The sequence below is a fragment of the Triticum dicoccoides genome, chromosome 5B (genome assembly GCF_002162155.2).
Source record: "Triticum dicoccoides isolate Atlit2015 ecotype Zavitan chromosome 5B, WEW_v2.0, whole genome shotgun sequence".
Classification (NCBI taxonomy): Eukaryota; Viridiplantae; Streptophyta; class Magnoliopsida; order Poales; family Poaceae; genus Triticum; species Triticum dicoccoides.
The window spans coordinates 482,477,000-482,500,134 of NC_041389.1; the positions used below are offsets into that span (position 1 = coordinate 482,477,000).

General features: G+C 48.3%; 1 protein-coding gene across 1 annotated transcript; it reads right to left on the reverse strand.

Moving 5' to 3' along the window:
- Positions 1-1,734: 1,734 nt before the first annotated feature.
- On the reverse strand, positions 1,735-4,681 carry LOC119310990 (beta-ureidopropionase-like). Its single transcript, XM_037586618.1, has 6 exons — positions 4,387-4,681; positions 3,781-3,888; positions 3,423-3,611; positions 2,651-2,878; positions 2,327-2,551; positions 1,735-2,237 (listed from the first exon to the last, which is right to left on the reverse strand). Exons 1-6 carry the CDS (start codon positions 4,507-4,509, stop codon positions 1,875-1,877), a joined length of 1,236 nt encoding a protein of 411 aa, XP_037442515.1. The 5' UTR covers positions 4,510-4,681; the 3' UTR covers positions 1,735-1,874.
- Positions 4,682-23,135: the final 18,454 nt, after the last annotated feature.

A 23,135-nucleotide genomic window follows, 5' to 3' on the forward strand; every position in this document is an offset into this window, starting at 1 on the left:
GACTTATATCGATCTCGATTCTTTTGGCAAAGTGATGAGCTTAAACAAAAGTATAGGCTTGCAAAATGGAATATAATCTGTAGGCCGAAGGACCAAGGGGGTCTAGGCATTGAAAATCTGGAAGTCAAAAATAGATGTCTCCTTAGCAAGTGGCTATTTAAACTTTCGTCCGAGACGGAGGCTATTTGGGCTCAGATTTTGCGAAATAAATATCTTCAGTCTAAAACCTTGGCCCAGGTGACAGTGAGACCGACTGACTCACCATTTTGGAAAGGATTGATGAGAGTCAAGCCACTCTTTTTCAACTGGACAAGGTTCTTAGTCGGAAATGGAGCTAATACGAGGTTCTGGGAGGATACGTGGCTTGGGGAGACGCCCCTTGCACTTCAATATCCTATTCTGTACAATGTTGTTCAACGTTGAGAAGCTTACGTTGCAAACGTTCTACAATCCACTCCCCTCAACATTAGTTTTCAGAGGACGCTAGTTGGAAATCGTTGGGAGGCCTGGCTTCATCTTGTAAGACGTTTGATGGATGTCCAGCTGTCTCAGCAGCCAGATCGTTTGTATTGAAAACTAACTAAGGACGGTGTGTTCTCGGTCAAATCCATGTATCCGGATGTCATATATAAACTCTAGTGTCATTCCTTCCTCGAAGCACGTTTGGAAAGTAAAGGTACCTTTGCGAATCAAAGTGTTTATGTGATTCGTGCATAAACAAGTTATTTTGACAAAGGATAATCTGGCAAAACGTAATTGGATGGGTTCTGCTAGGTGTAATTTTTGTGACCATAATGAAACTATCAAACACCTCTTTCTAGATTGTCCGCTGGCTAAGATTCTTTGGCGTTCGATTCATATTGCTTTTAATATTAATCCGCCCACTTCCATCAACATGTTATTTGGAACGTGGCTTGATGGGGTTGACTCAGATATAGCGAGGCACATTCATGTTGGTGTTTGTGCCTTATTTTGGGCAGTCTGGAACTGCAGAAATGATTTGGTTTTTAACAGATCAACGAACATTCACTTTTTGCAGGTTATCTTCCAGGCCACAGTGTTGATCCGTATATGGTCGCTACTCACTCCAACGAAGGCCATTCACTTTTTGCAGGTTATCTTCCGGGCCACAGTGTTGATCCGTATATGGTCGCTACTCACTCCAACGAAGGCCAGGGGGTGTTTGGCTACTGCGTCTACCCGATGGGAGATGGTAGGTCGGGATTTTTTCAACCGGTTTGGATGACGGTCATGTAATAGGATAGGCATGTAGTGCTCCTATTTTATTTGCCAGCCGGTCGTGGCTTCCTATTTGGCTCTTATGAGCGTTTGTTTATTTCTTACTTCGAGATTTGGAGACTTGTTAGCTGGATTTTTATTAATAATATGAGCCGTATGCATTTTTCTGATGCAGAGGCTGGAGTAAAACCCTTTTTCGAAAAAAAATATCATATGCCAGCTGTTCATCTCTTTGGACAATGATCCTCAGTCGGGTTGTGGATTCTCTGACTTACGTCACCGGCCTTTACCGTGGCTGACATGTGCGCCCAGGAACAAGATGCAGCAAGCCAGACGCATGTAACTTGCGTCAGAGAATCTGCGCCCCGTAGTTGTGCGACATCCATAATGTAAATCCAACCACGATTCTTTCTATCTATGGGCCATTGTGTGGTGTATTTTATTCAAAGAACATTTACTTGGATATTCACAACATAAAAGAGTGAATATGTATGATTTCAACATTGGGTAAAGTCAGACCATGGAAACTTGATCAAAAGATGTTTACTGATTTATTTTTATATTTATATACAACATATAGAGAAAAGAAGGGAAAGGGCATCGACTTCGTCTGCTTAGACCCAACTGATCCAGAATTAAGCCCTCTTATTTATCAAGGGATCCGCGATGATCTGAGGCTTAAAATCTGGCTTCAAGTACTCTGAAAGCAAGTTAGCATACATGTCATACCGAGCAGTCATGCGGAAGGCCCACTTGTCTTTGATCTGGCGGCATAAGTTCAGGTCCATGTCAGATATCATCAAGCCATCTCGGTAGCGCGATAGCGATGGGGTGCAGGAAGCATCAGGCGCTGAGAAATGGCTGGATCCATAGAAATGACCAAAGTCGGCATGCTGAGGTTTCCCATCACCAGAAGTGAATGGGTTCGGGAATACCTCTGTGCCTACCCGGTTAATTGATCCGACAAAGTAGCTATTTGCAATTGCAGCATTCCTTGCCTGAAATGAACCAGCTTAGCATCAGGGTTGCTCCAGCATGAATAGCGGCAGAAATAATAACAAATGCCATGTGAATAGTTTTATCTGACCTCAATAGGCCACATTGGTTCACTAAGTTCACCGACAGTTGCAGATGGGTTGAAAACTATTTCAGCTCCATTGAGGCCAAATGCAAGCCAATTCAGAGGATGATGCCTGCCGTAGCAGATGTTTACAGCAATTTTGCCATAAGCTGTTTCAAACACTGGATGCCCAGTGTTACCTTCCATATAGTATGTGCTCTCATTGAAGTCGCCAACTCTTGGGATGTGATTCTGCAATAGTGTTCAGTTAGAGACTAAAAATACTTTCAGGTAGAAGGAAGCAACAGGGAAATGCAACCAAAGGAAAGAAAAATGTACTGATATGCATACCTTTCGATGAATGCCAATTATGTTGCCATTATTTCCAATTACAACAACGGTATTCCATATAGTCTCTCCATGGTTTATATCCCTTTCAAGGATAGGGCTGACAATTACCATATTATATTTCTGTGCGAGCTCTTGAAGAAACTGAGTCGATTCTCCATCAACAGGCTCAGCAAACTCACACCATCGTTTTTCACGCGTGCAGAAGGCAAATGGCATTGTCCAGGCTTCCTGAAATTTGAGGGTATGAATCAGAACAAATGATCTGCTTCTGTGGAAAGATAAGCAAACATGTCTCAATATTATAGCTAGTTTGGACTGGCTTAAGCTTTTCTAAGAAGCTAGTTTTTGGTGCTTAGAAGCCCAAAAAGGTAGCATCTCATAGAAGGTGGCAAAGCTGTTTGGTAAGAAGACTCGGCCTATAAGGTTTGTTTGGATAAAAGGATTTTTTTCCGAGTAATCGCAAATGGAAGGACTTTTTTTTCTTCAGTGGTGCTTGGAACGGGAGACCAGAGAGATTCTGAAGCCACAGCAGCGGCTACTCAACAGCTTCTGGCTTATTTAAATAGGTGGTCTTCAGTTTCTCAAAATGATGGGCAGAGAAAGCGACTGTTTATTTAAGGCTCGAACTTTTCTTAGCTGGCAGAAGTTGAAGCGCAGGATATGCCAAGCAGAGTCTCATACACTTAGACTAATAGGACACCAGGTTTGAAAACAAAGACGCAGATAGAGTCACAAGAGAACACCACAACTAAATCACCAATGTTAGATGTACCTGTAAGCACAAAATATTGACACCAGAAGCACCAGCTGCATCTATGATGGGTTTTACTTTCTCCATGATAGACTTCTTTTGATCAGCAAAATGACAAGTCGTTGGAATAGCAATTGAGTTCTGAATTAGGCCAACTCGAACAATCCGCGGTTGCCTCATATGCTCTTTGTCAGCGTTGAAACGGAATGCCTGTAATACAAGTAGCTAACAGTTACTAATTTTCAAACAAGAGAAGGCAAACAAATAGTTTCAGTTGTTAGCTACTGCTGGTTTTCAAAATAGGGTGTCTAGAAATTACAAGATCAGTTCATAATCTACCACAGTTATTCAAAATGAAGGCAATTTATTCATAGATAACCTGCACATCGAAATTATGCGCTTTGGCAAGATCAGTGGTGGCCCCGGGCAGGGAAACAGCATCAAGAGGGTGTGCACAATTCAGCCCCAAAAGCAACCGGCTTGCCTCCTGTCACCAAATGGAGAACATAAGTTAAAGAAAGCTCAGTATAAGCAAACTGAGCCTAAATAGGTTCCTAAAACAAAATGAATCTAAATACCATCAATATATCGGATATATATCAATATATCGGAACAATAGATCACAAACACAGACTACTAACATCATTGCACAATAATTTGGATATAATTCGTTGAATGATTTTATAGAAAACAGATCCCGAACACAGGTCAGATAGACATGCAACTTCCCGCACTGAATCAATCGTTTACTGCTAGTAGAAGATTGCGGCTATCTGACAGTTAACTTGTGTTTGTGTTGGGAAACAACCAACTGAATCTGCTTACATAGTTCATCAGGTTCCTCCATACACATCGACTGAACCACGCAGTGCGATTACCTCGAGACCTTTTTCATTTGTATACAAATCAAAATTTCACCCAACCAACCAGGCGGACCGAGCGACTGTCTCTGAGGAGCTAGCGAGCGAGGGCCGAGGGTACGCACCTTGAAGAGCTCGGGGGAGAGGTTGGACTCGAGGAGCCTGTGCAGTGACTCGTGGCCTCCGATCGACCCCGCCGCCTTCCCCTCTTCCTCTCCCTGCGGCGGCTTGCCGTTGGAGCTCTCCATCCCTATCCTCGCGATTGGACTCGCAGGAGGAGAGAGGAACGGGCAGGACTCTCTCTCTCTCTCGAATTTAGAAACCGCACTCCACGAGAGAGACCACGACGAGCAGATTTCTCCTTGCTTAAGGGATCCGGCCGGGATTATAAAACAAAGGCCGGTGACGGGGACGGCACACGACAGCGGGATGGGGGCGGGCGAGCTTGGTGGATGCGGTGGGGATTAGCAAACAAATACACATTATCCCGGGTAGTAAGGTTATTTCTAACCGATTTTCAGCATGCGGCGGAGTAAACCCTTAGCAGAGTATTTCTACTTCACTATAAGATCTTGTCGGACCTAGCCGATCCTCTATATATAACGGATTAAAATTTAGTTTTGGCTCATACATTTCATCGAACACCTGCTATACGCCCCCGCGACAATGGTGACCAAGCCGGCACGGCTAGTGAGCACGCTGGTCATCGTGCTCGGCTGCCGTGGGTCGGGGTGTTCGACGGGAGGGCACCAGCAGCATCAAGGACGGGGACCGCTAGCCACGTCGGCCATGGACATGTACTCGAAGTGCTCCCCGGCGTCGTCCTGTGCTACTTGTGAACTACGTTGGGATTTCACCGAAGAGGAGAGGATGATGCAGTACAGTAGAAATAAGTATTTCTCTCAGTTAAGAATCAAGGTTATCAATCTAGTAGGAGAACCAAGCAACACCTTATTGGCAGCGCCTGCACACAAACAATAAATCCTTGCAACCCATCGCGAACATGGGGTTGTCAATCCCTTACCTTACGAGCAAAATTGAATTGTATGGTATTTGATAGACAGATGGGACAAAAATACAAAATAAAATAAATAAAAATTACAGCAAGGTATTTTTAGTATTTTTATATAATAAAAGATAGACCTGGTGCCATAGTTTCACTAGAAGCTTCTCTCGAGAAAAAAGCATACGGTGAATAGAAAAATTACTGTTGGGCAATTGATAGAAAAGAAAAATAATTATGACGATATCCATTGTGATGATCATGTATATAGGCATCACGTCCGTGACAAGTAGACTGACTCTTGCTTGCATCTACTACAATTACTCCACACATTTGTTAGGGACGTAGTAATTAAAAAAATTTCTACGATCACTCAAGATCTATCTAGGAGAAGCATAGCAACGAGACGGGAGAGTGTGTCCACGTACCCTTGTAGACCGAAAGTGGAAGGTTTAGTAACGCGGTTAATGTAGTCGAACGTATTCACGATTCAACCGATCCAAGTACCGAACATACGGCACCTTCGTGTTCAGCACACGTTCAGCACGATGACGACCCTCGAGCTCTTCATCCAGTTGAGGACGAGGGAGAGTTTCATCAGCACGACGGCATGGCGACGGTGATAATGAAGTTACCGGCGTGGGGCTTTGCCTAAGCACTACGACTATATGACCGAGGTGTTAAACTGTAGAGGGGGGCACCGCACATGGCTAAGAGATTGTCTGTTGTGCTTTGGGGTGCCCCTTGCCCCCGTATATAAAGGAGGGAGGGAGGAGGCCGGCAGCCAGGAGGGGCGCGCGCCATAGGGGGAGTCCAACTAGGATTCCCAATCCTAGTTGGAGTCCCCTTCCTTTTTCAAGAGAGGGAGAGAGGGAAGGAGTAGGAGAGGGAGAAGGAAAGAGGGGGGCGCCGCCCCCTCCCTTGTCCAATTCAGACTTGCCATGGGAGGGGGGGGGGGCGGCCTCCCTTGTGGCCCTCCTCTCCTTTCCACTAAGGCCCATGAAGGCCCACTACTTCCCCCGGGGGGTTCCGGTAGCCTCCCGGTACTCCAAAAATGTCCGAACTCTTTTGAAACCTTTCCGGTGTCCGAACATAGCCTTCCAATATATTAATCTTTATGTCTCGACCATTTCAAGACTCCTCGTCATGTCCGTGATCTCATACGGGACTCCGAACAAACTTCAGTCATCAAATCACATAACTCATAATACAAATCGTCATCGAACGGTAAGCGTGTGGACCCTACGGGTTCGAGAACTATGTAGACATGATCGAGACACATCTCCGATCAATAACCAATAGCGGAACCTGGATGCTCATATTGGTTCCTACATATTCTAAGAAGATCTTTATCGGTCAAACCACATAACAACACACATTGTTCCCTTTGTCATCGGTATGTTACTTGCCCGTGATTCGATCATCGGTATCATCATTCCTAGTTCAATCTCGTTACCGGCAAGTCTCTTTACTCGTTCCATAATGCTTCATCCTGTAACTAACTCATTAGTCATATTGCTTGCAAGGCTTATAGTGATGAGCATTACCGAGAGGGCCCAGAGATACCTCTCCGAAGCACGGAGTGACAAATCCTAATCTTGATCTATGCCAACCCAACAAACACCTTCGGAGACACCTGTAAAGCATATTTATAATCACCCAGTTATGTTGTGACGTTTGATAGCACACAAGGTGTTCCTCCGGTATTCGGGAGTTGCATAATCTCATAGTTTGAGGAACATGTATAAGTCATGAAGAAAGCAATAGCAATAAAACTGTCGCGATCATAATGCTAAGCTAACGGATGGGTCTTGTCCATCACATCATTCTCTAATGATGTGATCCCGTTCATCAAATGACAACACATGTCTATGGTTAGGAAACATAACCATCTTTGATTAGCGAGCTAGTCAAGTAGAGGCATACCAGAGACACTATGTTTTGTCTATGTATTCACACATGTACTAAGTTTCTAGTTAATACAATTCTAGCATGAATAATAAACATGTCGAGGAATGTTGCAGAAAATAAAAAAAAATTCTACGCTTGACCAAGATCGATCTATGGAGTCATCTAGCAACGAGAGAGAGGAGTACATCTACATACCCTTGTAGATCGCGAGCGGAAGCGTTCAAGAGAACGGGGTTGATGGAGTCGTACTCGTCGTGATCCAAATCATGGAAGATCCTAGTGCCGAACGGACGGCACCTCCACGTTCAACACACGTACGGTTGGGAGAGACGTCTCCTCCTTCTTGATCCAGCAAGGGGGAAGGAGAGGTTGATGGAGATCCAGCAGCACGACGGCGTGGTGGTGGAAGTAGCGGGGATCTCGGTAGGGCTTCGCCAAGCTCAGCGAGAGGGAGAGGTGTTACGAGGGGAGAGGGAGGAGCCAGGGGCTTGTTCCCTTCCTTCAGCCCATGGGGCCCTCCGGGATAGGTGGCCCCACCCGGTGGACCCCCGGGACCCTTTCGGTGGTCCCGGTACAATACCGGTGACCCCCGAAACTTTCCCGGTGGCCGAAACTGGACTTCCTATATACAAATCTTTACCTCCGGACCATTCCGGAACTCCTCGTGACGTCCGGGATCTCATCCGAGACTCCGAACAACTTTCGGGTTACCGCATACTAATATCTCTACAACCCTAGCGTCACCGAACCTTAAGTGTGTAGACCCTACGGGTTCGGGAATCACGCAGACATGACCGGGACAGCTCTATGGCCAATAACCAACAACGGGATCTGGATACCCATGTTGGCTCCCACATGTTCCACGATGATCTCATCGAATGAACCACGATGTCGAGGATTCAAGTAATCCCGTATACAATTCCCTTCATCAATCGGTATGTTACTTGCCCGAGATTCGATCGTCGGTATCCTAATACCTCGTTCAATCTCGTTACCGGCAAGTCACTTTACTCGTACCGTAATGCATGATCCCGTGACCAACCACTTGGTCACATTGAGATCATTATGATGATGCATTACCGAGTGGGCCCAGAGATACCTCTTCGTCATACGGAGTGACAAATCCCAGTCTCGATCCGTGTCAACCCAACAGACACTTTCGGGGATACCTGTAGTATACCTTTATAGTCACCCAGTTACGTTGTGACATTTGGTACACCCAAAGCACTCCTACGGTATCCGGGAGTTACACGATCTCATGGTCTAAGGAAATGATACTTGACATTGGAAAAGCTCTAGCAAACGAACTACACGATCTTGTGCTATGCTTAATTAGGATTGGGTCTTGTCCATCACATCATTCTCCTAATGATGTGATCCCGTTATCAATGACATCCAATGTCCATAGTGAGGAAACCATGACTATCTGTTGATCAACGAGCTAGTCAACTAGAGGCTCACGAGGGACATGTTGTGGTCTATGTATTCATACATGTATTACGATTTCCGGATAACACAATTATAGCATGAATAATAGAAAATTATCATGAACAAGGAAATATAATAATAATCATTTTATTATTGCCTCTAGGGCATATTTCCAACAGTCTCCCACTTGCACTAGAGTCAATAATATAGTTACATTGTGATGAATCGAACACCCATAGAGTTCTGGTGTTGATCATGTTTTGCTCGCGGAAGAGGTTTAGTCAACGGATCTGCGACATTCAGATCCGTATGCACTTTGCAAATATCTATGTTTCCATCTTGAACATTTTCACGAATGGAGTTGAAGCGACGCTTGATGTGCCTGGTCTTCTTGTGAAACCTGGGCTCCTTGGCAAGGGCAATAGCTCCAGTGTTGTAACAGAAGAGAGTGATCGGCCCCGACGCATTAGGTATGACTCCTAGGTCGGTGATGAACTCCTTCATCCAGATTGCTTCATGCGCTGCCTCCGAGGCTGCCATGTACTCCGCTTCACATGTAGATCCCGCCACGACGCTTTGCTTGCAGCTGCACCAGCTTACTGCCCCACCATTCAAAATATACATGTATCCGGTTTGTGACTTAGAGTCATCCAGATCTGTGTCGAAGCTAGCGTCGACGTAACCCTTTACGACGAGCTCTTCGTCACCTCCATAAACGATAAACATATCCTTAGTCCTTTTTAGGTACTTTAGGATATTCTTGACCGCTGTCTAGTGTTCCATGCCAGGATTACTTTGGTACCTTCCTACCAAACTTACGGCAAGGTTTACATCAGGTCTGGTACACAGCATGGCATACATAATATACCCTATAGCCGAGGCATATGGGATGACACTCATCTTTTATCTATCTTCTGCCGTGGTCGGGCATTGAGCCGAGCTCAATTTTACACCTTGCAACACAGGCAAGAACCCCTTCTTGGACTGATCCATATTGAACTTCTTCAATATCTTATCAAGGTATGTGCTTTGTGAAAGACCTATGAGGCGTCTCGATCTATCTCTATAGATCTTGATGCCAAATATGTAAGCAGCTTCTCCAAGGTCCTTCATTGAAAAACACTTATTCAAGTAGGCCTTAATGCTGTCCAAAAGTTCTATATCATTTCCCATCAAAAGTATGTCATCTACATATAATATGAGAAATGCTACAGAGCTCCCACTCACTTTCTTGTAAACACAGGCTTCTCCATAAGTATGCATAAACCCAAACGCTTTGATCATCTCATCAAAGTGAATGTTCCAACTCCGAGGTGCTTGCACCAGCCCATAAATGGATCGCTGGAGCTTGCATACCTTGTTAGCATTCTTAGGATCGACAAAACCTTCCGGCTGCATCATATACAATTCTTCCTTAAGATAGCCGTTAAGGAATGCTGTTTTGACGTCCATTTGCCATATCTCATAATCATAGTATGCGACAATTGCTAACATAATTCGGACGGACTTCAACTTCGCTACAGGAGAGAAAGTATCATCGTAGTCAACTCCTTGAACTTGCCGGTAACCCTTAGCGACAAGTCGAGCTTTATAGATGGTAACATTACCATCCGTGTCTGTCTTCTTATTAAAGATCCATTTGTTTTCTATCGCTCGTTGATCATCGGGCTAGTCTGTCAAAGTCCATACTTTGTTTTCATACATGGATCCTATCTCGGATTGCATGGCTTCTAGACATTTGTTGGAATCTGGGCCCACCATCGCTTCTTCATAGTTTGAAGGTTCACCGTTGTCTAACAACATGATTTCCAGGACAGGGTTGCCATACCATTCTGGTGTGGAACGTGTCCTTGTGGACCTTTGAAGTTCAGTAGCAACTTGATCCGAAGTACCTTGATCATCATCATTAACTTCCTCTCTAGTCAGTGCCGGCACCATAGGAACATCTTCCCGAGCTGCACTACTTTCCGGTTCAAGAGGCAGTACTTCATCGAGTTCTACTTTCCTCCCACTTATTTCTTTTGAGAGAAACTATTTCTCCAGAAAGGACCCGTTCTTGGCAACAAAGATCTTGCCTTTGGATCTAAGGTAGAAGGTATACCCAATGGTTTCCTTAGGGTATCCTATGAAGACACATTTTTCCGACTTGGGTTCGAGCTTTTCAGGGTGAAGTTTCTTGACATAAACATCGCATCCCCAAACTTTTAGAAACGACAACTTAGGTTTCTTCCCAAACCATAAATCATACGGTGTCATCTCAACGGATTTAGACGGTGCCCTATTTAAAGTGAATGTAGTTGTCTCTAGAGCGTATCTCCAAAATGATAGCGGTAAATCGGTGAGTGACATCATAGATCGCACCATATCCAATAGAGTGCGATTACGACGTTCGGACACACCGTTACGCTGAGGTGTTCCAGGCGGCGTGAGTTGTGAAATGATTCCACATTTCCTTAAGTGCGTACCAATATTCACCTCCATGATCTGATCGCAAGAACTTTATTTTTCGGTCACGTTGATTCTCTACCTCATTCTGAAATTCCATGAACTTTTCAAAGGTCTCAGACTTGTGTTTCATCAAGTAGACATACCCATATCTACTTATCATCAATGAGAGTGAGAACATAATGAAAGCCTCCGTGAGCCTCAACGCTCATTGGACCGCACACATCAGTATGTATGATTTCCAATAAGTTGGTTGCTCGCTCCATTGTTCCGGAGAACAGAGTCTTGGTCATTTTGCCCATGAGGCATGGTTCGCATGTGTCAAATGATTCGTAATCAAGAGACTCCAAAAGTCCATCAGCATGGAGCTTCTTCATGCGTGTGACACCAATGTGACCAAGGCGGCAGTGCCACAAGTATGTGGGACTATCGTTATCAACCTTACATCTTTTGGTATTTACACTATGAATGTGTGTAACATCACGTTTGAGATTCATTAAGAATAGACCATTGACCAGCGGGGCATCACCATAAAACATATCTCTCATATAAATAGAACAACCATTTTTCTCGGATTTAAATGAGTAGCCATCTCGTATTAAACGAGATCCAGATACAATGTTCATGCTCAAAGCTGGCACTAAATAACAATTATTGAGGTTTAAAACTAATCCCGTAGGTAAATGTAGAGGTAGCGTGCCGACGGCGATCACATCGACCTTGGAATCATTCTCGACGCACATCATCACCTCGTCCTTCGCCAGTCTCCGCTTATTCCGCAGCTCCTGTTTTGAGTTACAAATACGAGAAACCGCACCGGTATCAAATACCCAGGAGTTACTACGAGTACTGCTAAGGTACACATCAATTACATGTATATCACATATACCTTTGCTGTTGCCGGCCTTCTTGTCCGCTAAGTACTTGGGGCAGTTCCGCTTCCAGTGTCCGCTTCCCTTGCAATAAAAGCACTCAGTCTCAGGTTTGGGTCCATGCTTTGGCTACTTCCCGGAAACTGGCTTACCGGCGCAGCAACTCCCTTATCGTCCTTCTTGAAGTTCTTTTTACCCCTGCCTTTCTTGAAACTAGTGGTTTTATTGAGCATCAACACTTGATGTTCCTTTTTGATTTCCACCTCCGCTGATTTTAGCATTGAAAATACCTCAGGAATAGTTTTCACCATCCCCTGCATATTGTAGTTCATCACAAAGCTCTTGTAGCTAGGTGGGAGCGACTGAAGGATTCTGTCAATGACCGCCTCATCCGGGAGGTTAATGTCCAGCTGGGACAAGCGGTTGTGCAACCCAGACATTTTGAGTATGTGCTCACTGACAGAACTATTTTCCTCCATCTTACAACTGTAGAACTTGTCGGAGACTTCATATCTCTCGACCCGGGCATGATCTTGGAAAACCATTTTCAGCTCTTCGAACATCTCATATGCTCCGTGTTGCTCAAAACGCTTTTGGAGCCCCGGTTCTAAGCTGTAAAGCATGCCGCACTGAACGAGGGAGTAGTCATCAACACGCGACTGCCAGGCGTTCATAACGTCTTGAGTTGCTGGGAAAACGGGTGCTTCACCTAGCGATGCATTTAGGACATATGCTGTTTTGACAGCTATGAGGATGATCCTCAAGTTCCGGACCCAGTCCGTATAGTTGCTGCCATCGTCTTTCAGCTTGGTTTTCTCTAGGAACGCGTTGAAGTTGAGGGCAACATTAGCGTGGGCCATTTGATCTACAAGACATATTGCAAAGTTTTTAGACTAAGTTCATGATAATTAAGTTCATCTAATCAAATTATTTAATGAACTCCCACTCAGATAGACATCCCTCTAGTCATCTAAGTGATCCATAATCCGAGTCAACTAGGTCGTGTCCGATCATCACGTGAGACGGACTAGTCATCATCGGTGAACATCTTCATGTTGATCGTATCTTCTATACGACTCATGTTCGACCTTTCGGTCTCTTGTGTTCCGAGGCCATGTCTGTACATGCTAGGCTCGTCAAGTCAACCTAAGTATTTTGCATGTGTAAATCTGTCTTACACCCGTTGTATGTGAACATTAGAATCTATCACATCCGATCATCACGTGGTGCTTCGAAACAACGAACTTTCGCAACAGCGCACAGTTAGGGGGAACACTTTCTTGAAATTATTATGAGGGATCATCTTATTTACTACCGGCGTTCTAAGCAAATAAGATGCAAAAACATGATAAACATCACATGCAATCAAATAGTGACATGATATGGCCAATATCATTTTGCTCCTTTTGATCTCCATCTTCGGGGCGCCATGATCATCATCGTCACCGGCATCACACCATGATCTCCATCATCATGATCTCCATCATCGTGTCTTCAAGAAGTTTTCACGCCAATGATTACTTCTACTACTATGGCTAACGGTTTAGCAATAAAGTAAAGTAATTACATGGCGTTTATTCAATGACACGCAGGTCATACAATAATTAAGACAACTCCTATGGCTCCTGCCGGTTGTCATACTCATCGACATGCAAGTCGTGATTCCTATTACAAGAACATGATTAATCTCATACATCACATATATATCATTCATCGCGTCCTTTTGGCCATATCACATCACAAGGCATATGCTGCAAAAACAAGTTAGACGTCCTCTAATTGTTATTGCATATTTTTACGTGGCTGCAATAGGGTTCTAGCAAGAACGTTTCTTACCTACATCAAAACCACAACGTGATATGCCAATTTTTATTTACCCTTCATAAGGACCCTTTACATCGAATCCAATCCGACTAAAGTGGGAGAGACAGACACCCGCTAGCCACCTTATGCAACTAGTGCATGTGAGTCGGTGGAACCTGTCTCACGTAAGCGTACGTGTAAGGTCGGTCCGGGCCGCTTCATCCCATGATGCCGCCGAAACAGGATAAGACTAGTAGTGGCAAGTAAATTGACAACATCTACTCCCACAACAAAATTGTGTTCTACCCGTGCATAGAAACTACGCATAGACCTAGCTCATGATGCCACTGTTGGGGAACGTTGCAGAAAATAAAAAAAATCTATGCTTCACCAAGATCAATCTATGGAGTCATCTAGCAACAAGAGAGAGGAGTGCATCTACATACCCTTGTAGATCGCGAGCGGAAGCGTTCAAGAGAACGACATTGATGGAGTCGTACTCGTCGTGATCCAAATCACTGACGATCCTAGTGCCGAACGGACGGCACCTCCGCGTTCAACACACGTACGGTTGGGAGAGACGTCTCCTCCTTCTTGATCCAGCAAGGGGGAAGGAGAGGTTGATGGAGATCCAGCAGCACGGCATCGTGGTGGTGGAAGTAGCGGGGATCTCGGCAGGGCTTCGCCAAGCTCAGCGAGAGGGAGAGGTGTTACGGGGGGAGAGGAAGGCGCCAGGGGCTTGTTCCCTTCCCACTTCAGCCCATGGGGCCCTCCGGGATAGGTGGCCCTACCCGGTGGACCCCCGGGACCCTTCCGGTGGTCCCGGTACAATACCGGTGACCCCCGAAACTTTCTCGGTGGCCGAAACTGGACTTCCTATATACAAATCTTTACCTCCGGACCATTCTGGAACTCCTCGTGACGTCCGGGATCTCATCCGCGACTTCGAACAACTTTCAGGTTACCGCATACTAATATCTCTACAACCCTAGCATCACCGAACCTTAAGTGTGTAGACCGTACGGGTTCGGGAATCATGCAGACATGACCAAGACAGCTCTACGGCCAATAACCAACAATGGGATCTGGATACCCATGTTGGCTCCCACATGTTCCACGATGATCTCATCGAATGAACCACGATGTCGAGGATTCAAGTAATCCCGTATACAATTCCCTTCGTCAATCGGTACGTTACTTGCCCGAGATTCGATCGTCGGTATCCCAATACCTCGTTCAGTCTCGTAACCGACAAGTCACTTTACTCGTACCGTAATGCATGATCCCATGACCAACCACTTGTTCACATTGAGCTCATTATGATGATGCATTACCGAGTGGGCCTAGAGATACCTCTCCGTCATACGGAGTGACAAATCCCAGTCTCGATCCGTGTCAACCCAACAGACACTTTCGGGGATACCTGCAGTATACCTTTATAGTCACCCAGTTACGTTGTGACGTTTGGTACACCCAAAGCACTACTACGGTATCCGGGAGTTACACGATCTCATGGTCTAAGGAAATGATACTTGACATTGGAAAAGCTCTAGCAAACGAACTACATGATCTTGTGCAATGCTTAGGATTGGGTCTTGTCCATCACATCATTCTCCTGATGATGTGATCCCGTTATCAATGACATCCAATGTCCATAGATAGGAAACCATGACTATCTGTTGATCAACGAGCTAGTCAACTAGAGGCTCACTAGGGACATGTTGTGGTCTATGTATTCACACATGTATTACGATTTTCGGATAACACAGTTATAGCATGAATAATAGACAATTATCATGAACAAGGAAATATAATAATAATCATTTTATTATTTCCTCTAGGGCATATTTCCAACAAAACATTTATCATGATATAAGAAAATATAAATAACAACTTCATTATTGCCTCTAGGGCATATTTCCTTCAACATTGACCGCTATACAACATTAAGTTGATAAAGAATAGAGTAACGCCTTAAGCAAGATGGCATGATGTAGACAAGATAAACTCGTGCATTAATAAACATCATCTTTTTATCCTTAATAGAAACGATACATATGTGTCATGTCCCCTTCTGTCAGTGGGATTGATCACCACAAGATCGAACCCATTACAAAGCACCTCTACCCATTGCAAGATAAATCAATCTAGTTGGTCAAACCAAATCAATAGATCATAGAATAAATACAAAGCTATAACAATCATGCATAAAAGAGTTCAAAGAAAACTCAAACGATATTCATGGATAAATCTGATCATAAACTCATAATTCATCGGATTCCAATAAACACAACGCAATTTTTTTTACATCAGATAGAACTCCAAGAACATCAAGGAGAACATTATATTGAAGAACATCGAGAGAGAAGAAGTCATCTAGCTACTAACTATGGACCCGTAGGTCTATGGAAAACTACTCACACATCATCGGAAGGGCGGCAAGGTTAATGTAGAGCCCCTCCATGATTGAATCCCCATTTGGCGGAGTTCCAGAAAAAGTCCTCGGATGGGATCTCTCGAGAAAAGAGGCTTGTGGCGGCGAAAAAAGTATTTCATGGACTCCCCTGTTGGTTTCCTTTTTTGAGAATTTATAGAGGCGAAGTTAGGTCAAACCGAGATATGTGGGGCCCACAAGGTACCATGGCGCGCCCTACCCACCTGGGCGCACCCTGGTGCCTTGTGGACTACTGCTCCATTTTCTCGTCCCCTCTCAAAGCTTCCAGGGTCTCTTATTGCCAAAAAAATCTCCAAAAAGTTTCATGGCATTTGGACTTTGTTTGATACTGATATTATGCAAAGTAAAAAACAAGCAAAAAATAGCAACTGGCACTGGGCACCAAGTTAGTAGGTTAGTCCCAGAAAATGATATAAAGTTGCTTGTAAATGTATATAAAATATCCAAGATTGATACTATAATAGCATGGAACAATCAAAATTATAGATACGTTGAAGACGTATCATCGATATCCTACACGACATCGGCGAGGATCTGGGCACGCACGTTGGCCATGGACATGTAGGGCTCCACGGTGCGCATGGATACGATGGCGGCCATGTCCAAAGGCCGTGCGCGGCGATGTGCTCTGCGGCGCCGGTCGTGTCTTCGAAGGCCTCACGCGCCATGTTGAGGCCCATGCGTGTCAGCGTTTGCTCACACTACGCCAACGCCTGCGGGTGCGAGATGACTCGGGCCAGCAACTCCCGGCGGACCCCCGAGAGGGCGAGCAGGCAGTGGTGGACAAGGAGCCAGTGCCGGAGGAGCGGGTCATAGTTGCGGTGGATGGTGCCTCCCAGTGAGTTCTTGATGGGGAGGACGAGAGAAGGCGACAAACCATTGTAGCGACAAGGAGAATGCAGTGCATCGGGCTAAAGAGCTGCTCTGCCGCCCGTCCCCGGCGAGCTGCTCATCCCACGCCTGAGGCTGGCACCGTCCATCCCCGGCGAGCTGCTTGTTGGGAAACGTAGTAGAAAACAAAAAATCCGCGCCTACCAAGATCAATATGAAGGTGCATAACGGGTTGGGATCACGATCATTACCGTCACCGAGTTGCAGCGGAAGAAGAACGTGTCGGTGTAGATCGTACTTGGAGGACTCAAACCATCGATGAACGATCCCTCGTATCACCCATGAACAATCCCTCAAACCGAAGACCGAAAGCACAACCTCTCTACTTGGTTGCAAGCGTGCAACCTTCACGATCTGGCAGCGCTTCGCCGTCCAGAGCTAATCATCACCGGAGAGTTAGGGGGGAGATTAGAACCACACGAGCCTTCTAATTGTGAGAACAAGAGGATTAGCCTAGCTCTAATTAGTCAACTAGGACCAACTAAAACTATAACTAGAAGAACTAGAGGAGGCACCAAAACTTGTATATTAAGAGCACAAATCCCCTAGTATATATAGGTTAGAGAGAGAGGGAGGGTTGCCACCATCCCCCTTGGTCCGCAGGCCTTGTCATAGGGGTTGGAGTAAAAATTTTTACTCCACTAACCTGTTTAAGGGACCAGAAAAAGTCCCCGCGTCTAGCCCGCACGACCTGGCACTCCCGCTGCGTCCGGATCGCCTAATGACCTAGTCTACACACACACCCGTGCGGTGTACTCCTGCATGGACACGCCCGTGCACCGCACGCACGCCTACACGCACGCACACACTCGACTCGCCGCGGACCCGACGTGCCCTGCACACCTGACGCGTGCCCATACACGCGCCCGGTGTGTTGAACTCGTCACCGCGGCTTATTGCACCCAACACTCGTGTCCTAAGCCGCGGGTCAGAGCAGCCCGCCGTCCTCGACGTCGCCGTCGACCAGCAGTGCACGCTCCGGTGCAGGCACCTTCTTCCACTGCGGGCACTCGCGCTTGAAGTGCCCACGGTCACCGCACTTGTAGCAGCGGCCGCGCCGGTTCCCGCCGAAGCCCGATGCCTCGCTACGTGCCCCGTCGTCGTCGTCCTCTCTGCGTCTGCGGCCCCGACGCTGCTCGTGCGCCCGCCACTGTGCTGCGGTAAACATCAGCTGCTCGCCGCCGTGGTTACCTCCGTCCTGCCCGCGCCGTCGCAGCCTCTCGTCGAAGGCTTTCAGCCGCCCCAGCGCGTCCTCAAACGCCATGACGTCGATGTCACAGAACTGTTCGATCCCGGCCACCGCCGGGTACAGGCGGTTCGGCACCGAGTCGAGCAGCTTCTTGACGAGGGCGGCGTCCTCCAGGGTCGAGCCCAACGCCGCATAGCGCGCCGCCATCCCACCGAGCCTGCCGGCGAAGTCGTCCAGTGTCTCGGCGTCCGCCATGCCCAGGAGCTCGAACTCCCCGCGCAAGGTGCCCAGCCGTGCCGCCCGCACACGGTCCGCGCCGACGAACCGTGCCTTCAGAGCAGCCCACACCTTCGCGGCGGTCTTCTTCGCAGCCACCTGCAGCAGCAGGTTCTCCGCGAGCACGCCGAGCAGGTATGCCCTTGCCGGCTTATCCTTCTTGGCGATCATGGCCGTCGCCGCGTCCTCCGGCACGACCACCGCCTCCCACAGCCCGGCCGCGTCGAGGTTTGCCTCCATCTTGATCGCCCACGCCGTGTAATTCTTGCCGGTGAGCTGCGGCACCGCCTGCGGCAGCGATCCGCCTGTTCCGTCGGCGTACGGGACGATGGACATCGCCGGCGCGCCCTGACCAGACCGTGGCTCTGATGCCAACTGTTGGAACCGCCAGTCCCTCGCCTCGCTCCTCCTGACGCCGTGGCACGAACCAACGAAGAAGAAGATCAGAGGAAGAAGAAGGACACGGGGACACGGTGGATTTTCCGGCACACGGACGCAACTTCCTGAGCACGTACTCAGCACAACACCACGCCATTACAACGATCACCGCAGCTGCCTTTATACCCGGGCAACGCTGGGCTCCGACCCACTCGCTCCTGCCTGTTAGACTATGTATAGCTTCTGTACCTATGTACGTATTGTAACAGAACCATTATATATAATGAGATAAGCCACCCCTAGAGGGTTGTGCTGGTTCCCAAAACTTATTGTCTTACATGGTATCACGCTAGGTTATGATCGCTTCCGCTTCTAAACCCTAATACCCGCACCGCCGCCGCAGCCGCCGCCGCCTTCACCGCCGCCGCCGCGCCACCGATCGCGCCGCCGCCATGTCGAGCGCCGCCACCACCGGTTCCACTGCTGCGGGCTTCCTCCCGGCCTCTCTTGCGGCTCTGCTCAACCTCCCGCTCGATGCCGTCTCCGTTACCGCTCCGATCGGGACAAGGAGCATCGGCTCCGTCTTCTCCACGCCGCCGGCGCCCTCGCTCAGGCGTGATCTCGTGGTCCACACCGCGGCGCCGCCATCCGCTGCGGACTCCGCAGGCGTCGTCCCGCCGCTCCTGCCGCAAGCGGATCACACCGCCCCGCTGGCGGGGTTGGCGGCGTCCGCCCCGGCTGCGGGCCTTGCGGCGTCCGCATCGGCCGTGAGCTTTGCGGCGCCCACCCTGGCTGCGGTCCCGCCTCCTCCTGCATCGGCTTCGGTGCCTCCGGCTGCCTCCATGGTGTTTGCACCCCAGGCAGCCTCCTCGATGGGATCGTCTTCGCCGCTGCCGTTTCACTTCGGTCATCTCATCACCATCAAGCTCTCCGCCGACAACTACATCTTCTGGCGTGCGCAGGTTCTCCCGCTCTTGGGGAGTCACTACCTGCTAGGCTACGTCGACGGATCGCTTCCCTGCCCACCCGCGCTGGTAGACAGCGTGCACGGTCCGGTCTACAATCCGGCCCATCGCGTCTGGACGGGGCAGGACCAGGTGAACCTCTCCTCCATCCAGGGGTCGCTCTCGCCGGCAGTTGCCGGCCTTGTTGTCTTCGCGAAGACGTCTCATGAGGCCTGGACCATCCTTGAGCGCACCTTTGCAGCGCAGTCCCAGGCTCGTGTCTCTGCACTCCGTCGTCAGCTTGGAGAGTGTCAGAAGCTTGACTCCACTGCCACTGAGTTCTACAACAAGATCAAGGGCCTCGCCGACACATTGGCCTCCATTGGACAGCCCCTAACCGACTCCGAGTTCAACTCGTTTATTGTCAATGGTCTTGATGAGGAGTATGATGCCTTAGTCGAGATCATCAACGAGCGGGGCAACTCGACACCCATGCTGGCACACGAGGTTTTCTCTCGGCTCCTTCTCACTGAGCAACGGGTCGAGACTCGCCGCACCAGGGGCACTGGCTCCCTCTCGGCCAACGCCGCCACCAAGGGTGGCCGCTCTTCTTCATCACCCCGGTCTCCCTTGGGGCTGCCACCGTCGCCCGCCTCGGCCCCCCCACCTACTGCGACCTTACCAGGGGCTGGTGGTCCACGTGTGTGCCAGCTTTGTGGCCGCGATGGGCACTGGGCCTCCAAGTGTCATAAGCGCTTCCAGCGAAGCTTCCTTGGTCTTGGCAATGACGGCAAAGATACACGCAACAATGCCCGTCAGGTCGCCATGGCTGATCGTCCCTCGCCGCAGAAGCAACAGGGACACACTCAGTCCTACTCCATCGATCCACACTGGTACATGGACTCTGGGGCGACAGAGCATCTGACCAGCGAGATGGGGAAGCTTCACACTCGTGAACCCTATCATGGCTCCGACAAGATCCACACCGCCAATGGAGCAGGTATGCACATCTCTCATATTGGTCAAGCATCTCTTCTCACTAGACATGCCAATAGGAGTCTTCAGCTTCGCAATGTTCTTCGCGTTCCATCTGTGACCCGCAATCTTCTTTCAGTTCCTAAACTCACACGTGATAATAATGTGCTTTGTGAATTTCACCCTTTTGATCTTTTTATTAAGGATCGGGGCACGAGGGACATTCTTCTTAGTGGGCGGTTGTGCCAGGGCCTCTACCGTCTGGAGCATCCTGGTGTCGCTCGCGTTTTCAGTGGAGTTCGGGTCTCTCCGTCACAGTGGCATGCTCGTCTTGGTCACCCGGCCACACCTATTGTCCGTCATATTTTGCGTCGTCATGAGCTTCCTAGTTTGTCTAGTAATAAAGATGTAGCAGTGTGTGATGCTTGTCAGCAGGGGAAGAGTCATCAACTTCCTTTTTCGGAGTCCAGTCGTGAGGTGAAACATCCTTTAGAACTTGTGTTTTCAGATGTATGGGGTCCTTCTCAGACTTCTGTCAGTGGTCATAATTACTATATCAGTTTCGTTGATGCTTATAGTCGCTTTACCTGGCTTTACCTTATTAAACGCAAATCTGATGTGTTTGATATTTTTGTTCAGTTTCAAAAACATGTTGAACGTCTTCTCAAGCACAAAATTGTTCATGTCCAGTCGGACTGGGGGGGCGAGTATCGCAACCTCAACTCCTTCTTTCAGTCGCTTGGGATAGCTCATCGTTTAGCATGTCCACATACACATCAGCAGAATGGTTCAGTCGAACGTAAGCATCATCATATTGTTGAAGCTGGTCTTACTCTTTTGGCCCATGCATCTGTTCCGTTTCGTTTTTGGAGTGATGCTTTCACCACTGCATGCTTTCTCATCAACCGTACTCCCACTCGTGTTTTAAACATGAAGACTCCCATTGAGGTTCTCCTTAATGAACAACCTGATTATACCTTTTTCAAGGTATTTGGGTGTGCTTGTTGGCCGCATCTTCGTCCATATAATAAGCGCAAGCTTGAGTTTCGTTCTAAGAAGTGTGTTTTTCTTGGCTATAGCTCTCTTCATAAAGGTTACAAATGTCTTCATGTTCCCACTAATCGTGTCTATATATCTCGGGACGTCGTGTTTGATGAGCATGTTTTTCCCTTTGCCAAACTTCCTGTGTCCACTGTCGAACCACCATCTCTGCATTCATCCTCTGTTGCTTCTGACCAATTTGATGATGTTGCATACTCTCCTTTGCTGTTACCTAACCATGGTGCAGGAACCGGACGTGGGGCTCGTTTGGAGCTTTTGGAGGATTCACCATCATCATCACCGCCTTCTGATGGGCACGTTGATCGCCCTATGTTGCATGGCATCGATTTGCGTGCCCATGCATGGTCACCCGAAGAGCCCGTCGCGTCGAGCATCTCCACTGCTCGGTCCGTTACGCCAGCGACCGCCGAGTCTCCAGCGGCTCGGCCCTCTTCGCCAGCGGCCGCCGAGTCTTCAGCGGCTCAGCCTGTCACGCCGTCTTCGCCCGCGGCTCGGCCCGTCACGCCGTCTTCGCCTGCATCTCGGGTCCGCGACGCTGTCCTCACGTCGCCTTCATCCGCGGATCGGCCCGCGACATCGGCCGCGCCACGGCCCACTATGCCGGGCTCGCCATCGGCCCGGTCTGTGACGCCGGCGTCGCCAGCTGCTTCGTCTGCTCTGCCGGTTTCGCCGGTCGGCCGACCTTCTTCGCCGACCGAGCCCGAGGCTACTGTGTCTGGCTCCTCGTCACCGGCTGACTCGTCAACGTCGCCGTCCTCCAGCCCGTTGCAGGTTGCTCCGTCGACCTCGGTGGTTCCTGTGTCCCGACCATATACACGCAGTCGCAGTGGCATTTTCAAACCTAAGGAACGTAAGGATGGTACGGTTTCTTGGTTGGCTGCTTGTTTGGCTGCTGCTGTTGCGGATCCATCTTCTGAGCCTCGCTCATATCAGGCTGCCCTGCGCATTCCACATTGGCGAGAGGCTATGGAGCAGGAGTTTCATGCTCTCCTTCGTAACAAGACATGGACTCTCGTTCCTCCACCACCACGGGTAAATATTATTGACTCAAAATGGGTATTCAAAGTGAAGAAGCATTCGGATGGATCTATTGAGCGTTACAAAGCGCGACTTGTTGCTCGCGGTTTTCGGCAGTGCCATGGTCTTGACTATGAGGACACCTTCAGTCCTGTCGTCAAGCCTACCACTATTCGGCTTCTTCTCTCCATTGCTGTTTCTCGTGGTTGGTCACTTCGTCAACTT

What these genes read in the sequence shown, in the direction of transcription:
- LOC119310990 (XM_037586618.1), bottom strand. Translation starts at nt 4,509, where the DNA reads ATGGAGAGCTCCAACGGCAAGCCGCCGCAGGGAGAGGAAGAGGGGAAG. An exon ending in TCTCCCCCGAGCTCTTCAAG is followed by an intron (nt 3,889 to 4,386) that starts GTGCGTACCCTC and finishes ATTTGGTGACAG; the next exon opens with GAGGCAAGCCGGTTGCTTTT. An exon ending in AACCAATGTGGCCTATTGAG is followed by an intron (nt 2,238 to 2,326) that starts GTCAGATAAAAC and finishes GGTTCATTTCAG; the next exon opens with GCAAGGAATGCTGCAATTGC.